We start from the raw sequence: 12359 nt of genomic DNA on the forward strand, positions 1-12359 counted from the left end.
TATTCCCATACACCAATGTTTGCAACCAGAAGTGAGCCATTTGTAGCGGCCCCTTAAACTTAAACGGTGCATAATACAGACGCATCGCAACGGTGTGGCGACATACGAAAAAGAAAAGGACTTATTCTTTTTATACTGCTCAGTAGAAGCGAACCCGTGGTTAACAAAATGTGTGCAGCAAGTGGTGAGTACTAAAAATGATCATTCCCCTAATTCGCAAAATCGCCCATTTTGTGTTGCCTCACATGACCTGTTATTTTATTTTTTTTCCTTTTTGACCCTTCCCCTTCAAGTTTTAATTTGCTATAAATGGCTTCGTTGTGTTTTTTTTAAAATCACCATGTGATACTATCTAGCCCTTTAAATATGGGCGTCCCTTTTGACCACATTTGCTTGTCAATCTATGCGCCACGCTGGGCAAATGGTAACATACATGCACACCACGCCGTGTAGCGGTGAGAGGAATGTACCGCATATGCGGGATGGACATGTTAATTAACGAACAAAGGGAGCACAAAAAAGAATGTATACACGTTCCCAGGTGTACATAGCAACACCACCATCTCATTCGCTCAAATTCACCTATGTGCAATGGAATAGCCGTCTCGTTCCCTTCAACACGTTTGCTAATTCCCCACATGCAAAAAAAAAAAATAAAAAATCCGTTTGGTAACACGGCGCTCAACAGTGCCATACAAATGCAACGTTGCAAAGTCCTGTTGTCTTGCAAACGATCTAACAATCCGGCTAGCGAAGCAGCTTCGATAATGTTGGCATAAATAAAACGCAGTTCACCCTGTTGTCCTACTCCTTTAAAATGAAAGCATTTCTATGTGCTCCTGAGGTGGGCCGCATTCAACCTTCTCCCTTTTATCAGGATGAAGAGAAAAGAACTGCTAGCATGCGCACGTACAAACAAAAAAAAAAAAAAAAAAAAAAATGTATACATATACGCATATAAGTACATATATACTTGCCCAAATGGCAATTTTTTTTCACGCCGTAAAACTGTTTGCCTCCCCGGGGGGCATTTTAGCCACTAAGTGGAAATTAAAAAAAAGACGGGAAAAGAGGTGAACGCGCATGTAGCACACATGTACACGTATTATAAACATATACATACTTATATACTTATATACTTGCTTATATATACACCCGCTCACGCGTACGCATTGCACAAATATTACCCACTCGTCAGTCGAATTTTTCGCAACAGAACAACCGCAAAGGGGTTAACGAAAAATAAAACGCTCGCACATGTATACGTACGCAACAAACAAAATTGCAATTGTTTTTTTTTTTTTTTCTTTTTTTGTTTTTTTGGCCTGCCCTCTCTGTCAGCATTTCCCCCCCCCTTTTTCACATTTTTTAAAAACACGCATTCACTAATGTAAAGGGTTTATGATTGTTTTCCCACACCATCTTAACCATAACAAAAATCGGGAAAGGAAAGAAAAACTTAAAAAAAAAAAGGAAGAACAGAAATCATGGGGAATTCCCTGTCCAACACGGCGTTGTTTCGCCCCACCGAGCCAAGTGTCCGTAAAAAAAAAAAAAAAAATAATAAATAAGAATATAAATGCGCACATATATGTGCCGATACGTGTACTGGACAATGTACCCCTGTGCGGCGCTCCCCCCCTTTTGTCACCATGTGCGATGAGGACAAATGGGAAAGGGTGAAGCGAATGCGCCCGCAACTGTACGCCTTCGATCTGTCTACGTGCCTGCACGTGAAAGTTTTCGGAAAGACAGTACATGACGGAAAGCGGCACCACATAACTACCCATCTAGTGTGACGCGCTCGTTTGCTCCTTTTCAATGGACCGTAACTGAACACATATGTGTACCGACACATAATTTGGCATACCTGCACACCCCCCCTACCCCCTGCAGTACGGAGAAGAGCTGCAAAACCTAGTGTACATCCCCGAGCTACTGAACATCGACGTCGAGAAATACTGGGGAGACGAAACGTTCGAAATATTTAACAAGGAGGAAAATGTGAAAGAATTGCAGAAAAGGAAATTTCCAGCCATATTTTTATACTCCAAAACGTTAAGGAGTAAACACACCATTATGTACTTCCACAGTAATTCGTGCGATTTAGGACAGATATATGACGAAATGTGTAACTTGCATGAACATTTACAAGCTAATATACTCGCCATAGAATATATAGGGTTTGGATTGTGTTATTTGTGGGGTTCCCCTAATCAGTACAATATAAACAGGAGAGCCCTAGCAGCGTACAACTTCTTAAGGTCATTAAATTTAAAAAGTGAACAAATCATACTTTTCGGAAGATCCATAGGCACAGGAGTAGCTACAAAATTAGCATACAACCTAAACATACTTGGTGATCACATTGGAGGAATTATTTTACATTCTCCTTATGTATCTATCGAAAAATTAGTAGAAGAATATTTTACCTATTCTTCTTATATTATTGAAAATATCTATGACAATTTTAAAAACTTGTCTGCGCTTAGTAAAGGTGACGATAGTGATACTCCTCTTTTGCTAATTCATGGAAAAGAGGATGAAGTTATTGGCGTCTCTCATTCAGAGTTTCTGATGAAGAATTTGAACAACAAATTCAAGACGGCCTCTTACCCCGCTGACTCCTACCACAATTATTACTACGTCATTGATGTAAGTCACTGCGGGAGGGAAAGGGGGAAATGGGAAAAATAACAAAATAGCAAAAAATCTTCAATAATGGACACAAAATAATCCCCCAATGTGCACAAAATTCCCCCTTTTCCAATTCGTGCGCCTTTTCTTGCCCCCGTATGAGTCCTCAGCGGACCGCATCTACGCACAAACATGATTCACCTTGCCACACATGACACCGGTTGATTTATTTCTTCCCATTTTTTTCCAAAGGACCTCGGTGTGCCGAGCAAGACCTTCTTGGACACCCAGAGCAAATCACGCCACGAAAAGAGTGTGGACATAATTGTGCCCAATTCTTTCTTCAAAAAAGAGTATTGAAAAGAAAAAATGAAAAAAAGGAAAACGTGTGCGACAGCAAGGGTGGCAGCACTTGTGGCGGTAAAACATGGTACCAGATGTGACAGCAAGTGTCACGGTAGGCGTGACACCACATGTAACTCTTCAACATCCCCATGGACTGCGAACTGCCTTGCACTTTCGTCCGTATGGGAACAAATGGGACACCTCTTTCACGCCTGCAAAATTGATTAATACGTATGAGGATTAATGCACATGAATATACCTGCTGGATTTACCAATCACGTGCTGCTTCCCCCTTTTTAGGCTCGAGACACCCAAAGCAGCAACCGCAGGTGCAGCGCGGACGCAACTACAAACAGGCAGAAACAAATCCGTAGGCACATTTCCCGGACGGGACATAGAGCAAAAGAAGAAAAAAAAAAACATAGCAGATAGTGAGAGGAAGAAGAATAGCGTGAGTTCTCTGCCAACAAAACGCACCAATGAAAACGATTCGAAGAAAGGAGAAAAAGAGTATAAAGAAAAATGGGAAGCGAAAAATGATAAGCATGTCGGGGGTGCCACACCACGACGTGGAAAAGACAAAATGGGAACCATCGAAGAGACCTTTTCCAAAAGTAGTGACAAAGAAGAGTACAAAAAAGAACCCCCAAAACATAGGAACAAAATTGACATAATAATATCTTCGCTAAGTGGTAACGGATTAAAAAATTTGAAAAAAAAAGAGCAAAAACATAGGGAAGATCTTAAGGGGACACCTAAAAATGGTCTAAGAACCCCCAGGAGAGATAAACTCAACGCATCCGCACCCCCATCGATATCAGCATGTTCAACGGACAGTGTGAGTGAAAGGAAATGGAGGAAAAAAATACCAAGCGATTCGAAAAATAAAAATGAGGATTATGGCAAGACTGAAAAGGGGGAACATAAACGGCAGGCAGGGGAGAGGAAGCCTGGTGATGAAGAACCATACCGCAAGGAAATTAAAAAAAAGGAAATGCTAAACAATAAAGATACATGTGACAGCACGAAGGACATAAAATATAATAAAAAAATTTTAAGTGGTTGGAAGAAATGCAAAGACGAAAGGAGCCATCGGAAACACAAACCGGATGGACAGCATAAGGATGATACTGTCTCCACAATTGATGAAGAAGGGAAAAGAGAACACACTTAACCAAATGGTGAACAGGGTAACAGTGCCGTGTGTGCCTGATTGTATTCTGAAGGGGCATATATCCCCTTATTGGCAACACCCCGATCTGACACGAACCCCTCGGGGTGGAAGAAGGTTGGAGGGTGTGCTTCGCACCCATTGCGTGTTTGGAGCGAAAAAGCGGTCTCTTCGCTTACATATGCACATGTTCTTATGCGCTTCGTTTTAATTATTGCTGCTTTGATAGGACGAATTTATTTTTTTACTATAATTAAACTAAAAAAATGTGCCAAAGGCTGTCGCTAAATGGCACAAAAGTTGAACAAAAAGAAAAAAATGGCAAAAAAAAAAAAAAAAATTGTTTTGTCTTTACATATTTATAAGCTCAATTTAGCCCATTTTTGGTCAGTGAAAAAATCCTACACATTACACCTTTTTGGTAAATGCTCCATGTGCACTACGGATTGTGCGAGCGAAGTGTTTTCACCGGAAGGAGTAAATATATTTCGGGGGCGGATGGTTAGTTAAAGTATAGCGGAATTATCTGAAGGGAGGTAGAGGTGAACGCAGAAATTATAATGATGGAGATGGATGTGACAGGAGGGCAATTCACACACATGTATGTGCGCAGCTTGGCTTATATATGTGCCTTCTCCCCCACTGCTGCAATTTTAAACAGCATGAAGGGAAGGCACATAGGTGGACTCCTACCTCTATTAAATGCAGGTATTGCGGGCACATGGGGCATTTGAACTGTCTGGACCTCTGCGCGTGAATTTTGTCCACGCAGCTCCTAGGATGGGGGAGTGGGAAAAAAGAAATGCAAGCATGAGTTCGGCAGAAAATGTATATAGTTGTTAAGGAGTGCACCACGTGCGATGCCCCTCGTATTCAGTGCTTACTTGCAAATGGCGTGTCCGCATCGCAGCACGTAGGGCGGATTATCCTTAGACGATTTGTCCCGACTAATGGGGCAGGTAAAGGAGGAGTGAAAAAAAAAACATCCACTCAAATCGACTTCTACCGCCAGGGAGTTTGAAAAGAGAGCACCGTTCCCCTTGTTCTTTTTATTTTTCTCCTTCCCAAATTTATCAAAGGATTTTTCTGCATTTCTCTCGCTGGGAAAAGTTAGAGAGGAGCTATTCTTCGCCTCCTGTAGTCTTCTGTTATTTTCCTTCAGGATGGTCTGGGCCTCTATAAGCTTCTTCGAGGAGATCAGTCCTCCGCATACAAGGACGGACAGGGGGCTAAACGGGGGAGAGGTAAAAAAAAAACACATAAGTACGGCCACCTGTACAAGCATATATAAATGTACTTATGACGGCCCTTTTGATTTTCCTCAGGGGAGGGCATTTCGCAAGCGGCACATTGAATATCGAAAATGCGGTCAAAAATGCAGAAAGATACAACGGGCAAAGACCATACGCTAATCGGTTCTCGGGTAACACCCACAGGACATCCTGTTAAATGAGAACATCGTTTGCTACAACTCTTTCAGGTGCGTCCTATTCGTCCGATCGCTCCTTCGTTTGCTTTCCTTTCTTACCTCTCCAAGTGGATGTAAACCTTTTTCTCCTTGCAGCTCTTTTTTCTTCCCTTCTCCATTTTGGTATCCTCACAACTTGCGATGTTCTGCTCCTTCCCGGGGTCCTTACTATCTTGTGGCTCTCCTTTCTTGTCGTTTTTCTTCTTTTTCTCTTTATTTCTTTTTTTGTCCTTTTTGCTCGAGTCCTTTTTCTTCTTTCCTTCACCGTTGCTGTCGCTGTCTCGGCCTCTTCCACGAGGTCCTCTTTTACCTGCGGGGTGGAATGTGCACACATTAAGCGATCTAGAAACTTTTCACGTGAATGAAAAAGTGGAAAATTCCCTGATTCTGCACGCTTCTCTGCAGGCATGCCTCATCATTTCCACCCTACCTGCTGAGCACTTGGCGCTCCTGGAGCCCCCCCAACCGTCCTTTTTACTCTTAGCGACCTTGTTGTCACTTTTCTCGTTTTTTTTTCTCTTCATCTTGACTTGCATCTTTTCGTCGTAAAAAAAATTGGGGTCATACCTCCTCTTTTTGAAGTTCTTTTTGTAGGACCCCAAGAAAACTCCCTTTTTTTCTTTCCTCATTTTTGCCTCGGCGTTTTCCTTGCGTTTGACCTTTTCTCCGTCCTTCGGGTTATCCGTTTCGTGTGGTTTTTCTTCTGAACCTGCCTCGTTTTTCTTCTGCAAATCCTGCCTTTCCCCCTCGTTCCGGTTCCCTTCGACTGCTTCATCCTTGGGGTGTTCTTCTGCTGGGGGGTCTGTCCTTTGGCCTGCTGCTTCCACCGCTTCTACCAGCGTCACTCCCTCGTTGTGCACTGCTTCCTCCCCTCTCTGCTCAGTAGCATAGTTCGCATTGTTACCAGCACCACTTGAGTTGTTCCTAGTCTCTTCCGTGCTGCCTTCCGGAATGACTCCCTCTTCCTTTAAGGCACCATGCGAGTCTTCTTCCTTTTTGGCAGATTCGCTCTTACGATCCTGCTCTGCGTGCACCTCATCACCATGACCTTCTTTTCCTTCTTCGCATTTTTCAGATAAAACGATTGCATCTTCTTCCATTTTTGGTTCGCGCTCTTGAGCATTTTCGGGGAGGGTCCCTACTTCCGAATGGGTTGGTAAAACCTCGGCGCTTCTTCCTTCCCCGGTAGAAGGGGCACCCTCGGCATTCGAATCCGATGGAGCAATTATTTTTTCCTCCACTTCGACCTTTTCCTGAAGCTTTTCCTCTACAGATGGGACATTCTGCCCCACTTGTGATTGCTCTACAATTTGTTGTTCTTTCTTCTCTTCCACTCCCTTATGTGATGTGTCTGTCTTTTCTCCCTCCTTGTTCTTATTTTCCTTCCCCTTATTCTGCTTACCAATTTCGCTACCCTTTGTACTTTTTTTTTTTTTTTTTTTTTTTTTCTTCTTCTGCTTATCGTCATCGATACGATTGCTCTTGCCCTTTCCCCTGAGTCGCTCCTTTCTCTTCTCCTTCTTGGCTTTCCACTTCAGACAGATACGTCGAAACTCCGCATTGTTTTTATAGTTAGACAGAGAACTATGTAGGGTATACATTTCTCTATTGGTTAAAGCATGGGTGAGTACAATTCTGCTGACATCGGTGGGGGTTTTGTTTGCCCTCGTGTTTTTTGCAGCTAATATGGCCCTATTGTATGCCTGTATATTATTCGTGTTCAGCAAAGCAATGGCAGTGTTTTTTTTTATGAAATCTTCCTTTATCAAATCTACTTGTTCTTTCACTTTGTTCAGGTCTTTTTTTGCATTTTCGTCCGAACTGGCAGAGGTGGAGAAGTGAAACTCGTCTTCACTTGAATCCATCATGGCTCTGTCCGAGCTGGGGGTTTTATAACTTTGTGAGCTACTACCCCACTGCTCTGTGTCTCCCCCCAGATGCTCCTTAAACGACTCAAAATCTTCATCCACGTTTTTAACCTTTGTTGACGGGGTAGCGCTACTGCTGTTCATTAGGTCACCCACTACTACACCATCATCATCATCGTCGTTGTCATCGTCACGGTAATCTTGTTTTTCCTTGTCTTTCCCCCTCGTATTTTTGTTTTTCTTCTGTTTGTCACAGATGGAAAGGTTAGTAACATTCACGGTTTTTCCTTCACCTATGCTGCCTTTTTTCCCCTCTTCTTGTGATAATAACGCTGCACTACTTGGGGAATCCCCCACATGCACGCTGGCTGCACACTCCGTGGAGGATAACGTTGTGTCCATTTTTTTTATCTTCTTTTCGCTCGTCTTTTCACTTCTACCATTACGCGCTAAATATTTACACTTGGCAAATTTCCTCTTCAAACTGTTTGGCTTTTTCATAAAGCACGAGTTCGTTAGCGCACGAAATGAATGTGTTTCCGATATGTTGCAACTGTAACCACTTGGTTGTTTGGAATAATTAACACATTCACTACCTTTATTTTGCAGAAAGCATAAACGGGAACCCCTCTCATAGTAGGAATTGCTCGTACAATATGTGCTACTCACATTTAGGAAGTTTATATAGCCACTATTTAAATTCTTATTAGTGCTTCCCATAATTTTTGTGTCATTATGGTCATAAAACTGTGCTGCTTTTTTTAACGTTTTGTAGGTAATATAGGAGCTATCATTTTGGTACATGTGCGAAAATTCATTTTCGCTCAGTTCGTACAAATAGACAGCTTCTGGTTCCTTCTTCTCATTCTTACATCTGCGATGATGGTAATTGTAATCGTTTTCCCACGTTTGGTTTTCTTCCCTTTCGTTTTTTGAAAAATTGGCTTCTTTTTTTCCTGCATTTACTTCTACAAAAACATCTTTCGTACATTTGAAAACGTGGCTGTACCATCCTTTGTTCAGTTTGTCATCCGCTTCGCTGTCTCCCTGGGAATTTGCTCTTCCAACAGAAACGTCTCCACTGTGTGTTTTCCTTCCAAGACTGGCGTATCTTACATTGGGCAAAATCAATCTCTCTCCATTTACATAATGCTCATCTGCTGGGTCGTAAAAAAATGGGTTGCTCATCCTCTTTTCGTTTCTAATAAACTCATCTATTCGATTTTCTATAAACGTTTCGCTTAACGGGAGAGTGGCATCTTCTTCCTCCCCCGTGTTGCCATACGTATCGTCCGAATCGTAGTGAACGTACTTCTCCTTATATATGTCGTTATGAATTAGTGGCCCCTCAGTACTCCTTATTTTGTTGCTGAGGCGGTACACCTGCTGATGTGTCATACTTGCAGGGTGTATATTTTTTTTTTTTTTTTTTTTTTTCTTCTTGGATTTTTTGCCCATCACATTTTCTTTATTTTTCCTTATTTTTCTCTTCAAAATGTTCTCATTTGTTTTTATTTTTTTCATTTTTTCCTTTCTCTTTTGTACCAATTTGGCCAGTTTTTTTTCCTTTCTTTTTGACAAAGCGGCCACAGTACGCTTATCCCGGCGATCATCATCGGAGGCCTCATCCTGGTTATCCTCACTATGTCGGGAGGTTACTTTTTTTTTTTTTTTTTTCTTCCGTTTTTTCGACATTTGGCTAGCCAAACTGGTTCCTTGTTTATTGTCACGATAATGTGCAGTCCCATCGTGGGGTAGGCCATCCTTCAGACGATTTGGACAATTTGCACAATTTGGACAATATGGATAATTTTGACGATTTTCACAATTTGGGCAATTTTGAAGGTTTTCCCTTGCCCGCTTGTCTTTCTTCGGCACGGGGATGAGGATCCCCTCCTCATTGAAAGCTCTCTTGAAAAAATTGAAAACCTTCGAATGGACATTGGAAAACATACTTTTAAAGAAAAGGTTATCCACACCGATGCAAATGAACGTGCTCAGTCTCGATATGTGTGATTTATTTTCACTGTAGTTTATCATGAGGTCCCTTAAGCAGCTAAGTGCCTTCTCCTTATCCTCCCTCGAATACGTTAAATAATTAATACAGTGTAGTAAATAAATTAGTTTTACATACTTCTTCCTTGTCGTTTCGCTACAGTTATTGTACCACTCGATACATGTGTCCACTTGGAACCTCTTCAGGTTATACAAAATCCTGTGCAGTTTTGTATACCCCTCGAATACTTCCTTCTCAATTAATGCATGCTCAAATTCGATCTTTTCTGTGTCATTTTCAAAAGATATTTTGCTTATATATTCTTTTTTCAGCTGGGAAAATAGATCACTCTTCGAGTACGCAACCTTGGCACTCTTTATGTTGTTAAGGAGGACTGTATACTGTTGTCCCTGGGGATTTTTTTTCTCCTTCTTGGGACAATTCACCCCTGAGGCTTCAGTGGTGTGAAGACTCGAGGGGGAGCCATTTTCGGAGCCATCTCCATGACCATTTTGAAATGTCCCCCCCTCGACGGGCGCACCCGGAAATGGGTTCCCACTATACAACGCTCCGTCCCCCCATGGCGAAGTTGACTGCCCAGATTGGACGGTCCGCTGCGCCTTTCCGCTTTTCCCATCGCCACTGTTAGCTAAACATTCGGATGGCCTATTACTACCGCCCGCCTGCAACCCGTCGGTGGCCACCTTCCCTTCATTGCATAATTGTATCTTTTCATTGGGGACTGAATTCTGACCCAATCCACTCACCACAGGCGTATCCTTTTCCATTTTTTTTTTTTTTCTTTTTTCCAGAATTTCTTTATTTAACACATAGTACATAAAGAAATCGCCCTTCTGCAAAAAGTGCAGTAGAATTAATCTAAGGATCACGCTTTTTTTTTATGTTAACGTTGTTGAAAATTTCTGGGGTTTCCTGTTTTATCAATGATATGATGCCCCTATAAGATGACAACAAAATGTTGTAAAATTTTTTATTTTCTTCACTCACCTTTTCCGTAATTTTCAGTTCTTTGACGTCCTTTACTAGCTCCTTAATATCGTACTTGTTTTTTTCCTCACTTGTAGTCAGATTGGTGAGATTAATCTGGGCAGTACTCCCATTCACATTTGCATTTTCACGCATTTTATCATTCTCCACCTTAATGGTGTCTTTTTTTTTTTTTATTTTTTCTTCTACATTTTTTTTGGCCTTTTGAACTTTTTCCAGCAATTTGTCAATACTGTCTAAATAAAAATTGAACGTCTCGTTTTGCTTAATTTTAAATTCGCTTATTTCCTTTTGAATTTCTCTAAAATCCAGATTCTTTGTGCCACCACTGCTACAGCTGCTAGTGGAACCATCTGGTGTGTAATTTTCTTCCCCCATTTTCGCCTACTTTTAGCGCATATTCGGTGGGGATACATAAACGTGAGCAGAGAATTTTGGTAAATAAAAACCCAACCGATTTTTTTTCAACAGGTATGGGAACTTACCTAAATGTTATGCGAAAAATGAGCAAAATATATCACGCATTTGGGAAGGGGGCGCATCGAATTTTAAAAAAAAAAATCAGCACTGAAATAGTTCGACGGAAAAAAAAAAAAAAATACACATAAATGTATCTAAGCATATGATCAGGCAAAGAGGTTTATATGCTCACATGCGAACATAGGAAAATATGCGCGTAAAGGTACAAGCAAAAAATAACAATTACTCAGGTGTATAATTATCCGAATGCGCTAAGCCCTCTTATTTTGCATACAGGAATGGCAGCCATGCACAAGTAAATCCGTACATACGTAAATATATGCCTTATATGCGCCCCTTCGCCGTTCACTTCTTATTTTTTCTAAACAACCATTAGTGCAGTGACTGACACATTGTCTACTCGCTTGCTCGGGGGAGGCACCTTTCTCTGTCAATATATCGTGCTTGCCAATATTATATCACCAGAGGGGATTTTTTTTTTTTTTTTTACTCTTTCGATTTATGGCGCAGACGAAAGTTCACGGGCGTGTGGACGTCTGCTTATGTAAACAAGTAAGCATGCAAGCCGTCAATCACGAGAGCGCCGCAAAACAAGCGAACAATTGAGTAAACGCGTGGCAATTTTTTCTTCAATAGCAAAAATTGAAAAAATCATTACACCGAAATGGAAGGAAACAAACAAAAAATAAAATAAAAAATAAAATAAAGCAGCAATTCACATCCCAATGTACGTTCTTGTCTATAAATGAATGTAATTGTACATATCGTTAAAAGTGTACTCTAAAAAAAAAATGTCTGTGACTTCTCTTGATACAAACATTATAAGACATGGCATTGCATTAGGAATATAAAAAAATAAATTGCACAAATCTCACAAATTGTGCAAATTGGCGAAGCTGGGCAAAGCTAAGCAAACTCTGCAACGTTAAACAAAATTACACAAAACGCGTGCAGGGGGAAGCATCAAAAAGGTAAAGAAAAAACAGTAATAATGAGGCAATAAAATGTATAAAATAAGAAGAGCACATATCCTTGCATTCGATAATTGCACTTCATTTTTGTATAACATGAGAGGAAAAGCCACTTTCAGCAGAAAGGATATACATATGCATTCCTACAGGAAGCGTTTAAAATGGTTAAGCCCTTGGGGGAAGCATCTCCACACGTATAGGCGTATGTACACTTATAGGCATTTCCATTAACTCCTTTTCCAATTCGTCTCCGCCAAATAGCCATACCACACAGGTAAAAATGAAAAAAGGAATTAAAAAAAAATATATATGACAATTAAACATCCCTTATCACAATGTTACATACGTACAGTATGCACATAAATAGTAAAAATGAGTAAACGATAAAAATCGTGGGACAGTATGAACATATGCA

At 40.9% G+C, this 12359-nt stretch overlaps 2 protein-coding genes across 2 annotated transcripts; one reads left to right on the top strand and one right to left on the bottom strand.

Moving 5' to 3' along the window:
• Window positions 1–1487: 1487 nt before the first annotated feature.
• Window positions 1488–4156, top strand: PCOAH_00002620 (Uncharacterized protein; the record flags this gene model as incomplete). Its single annotated transcript, XM_020057077.1, has 4 exons — window positions 1488–1538; window positions 1897–2655; window positions 2890–2990; window positions 3283–4156. 4 exons carry the CDS (start codon window positions 1488–1490, stop codon window positions 4154–4156), a joined length of 1785 nt encoding a protein of 594 aa, XP_019912692.1.
• A 499-nt stretch (window positions 4157–4655) lies between these two features.
• Window positions 4656–10871, bottom strand: PCOAH_00002630 (Uncharacterized protein; the record flags this gene model as incomplete). The annotated part of the gene is made up of 6 exons (XM_020057078.1): window positions 4656–4679; window positions 4847–4928; window positions 5038–5382; window positions 5682–5931; window positions 6052–10339; window positions 10395–10871. The coding sequence occupies 6 exons, from the start codon at window positions 10869–10871 to the stop codon at window positions 4656–4658; spliced, it is 5466 nt and encodes a 1821-aa protein (XP_019912716.1).
• Between the last annotated feature and the right edge of the window lie 1488 nt (window positions 10872–12359).

This window comes from Plasmodium coatneyi, chromosome 2 (genome assembly GCF_001680005.1).
Source record: "Plasmodium coatneyi strain Hackeri chromosome 2, complete sequence".
In the NCBI taxonomy this organism is placed as follows: Eukaryota; Apicomplexa; class Aconoidasida; order Haemosporida; family Plasmodiidae; genus Plasmodium; species Plasmodium coatneyi.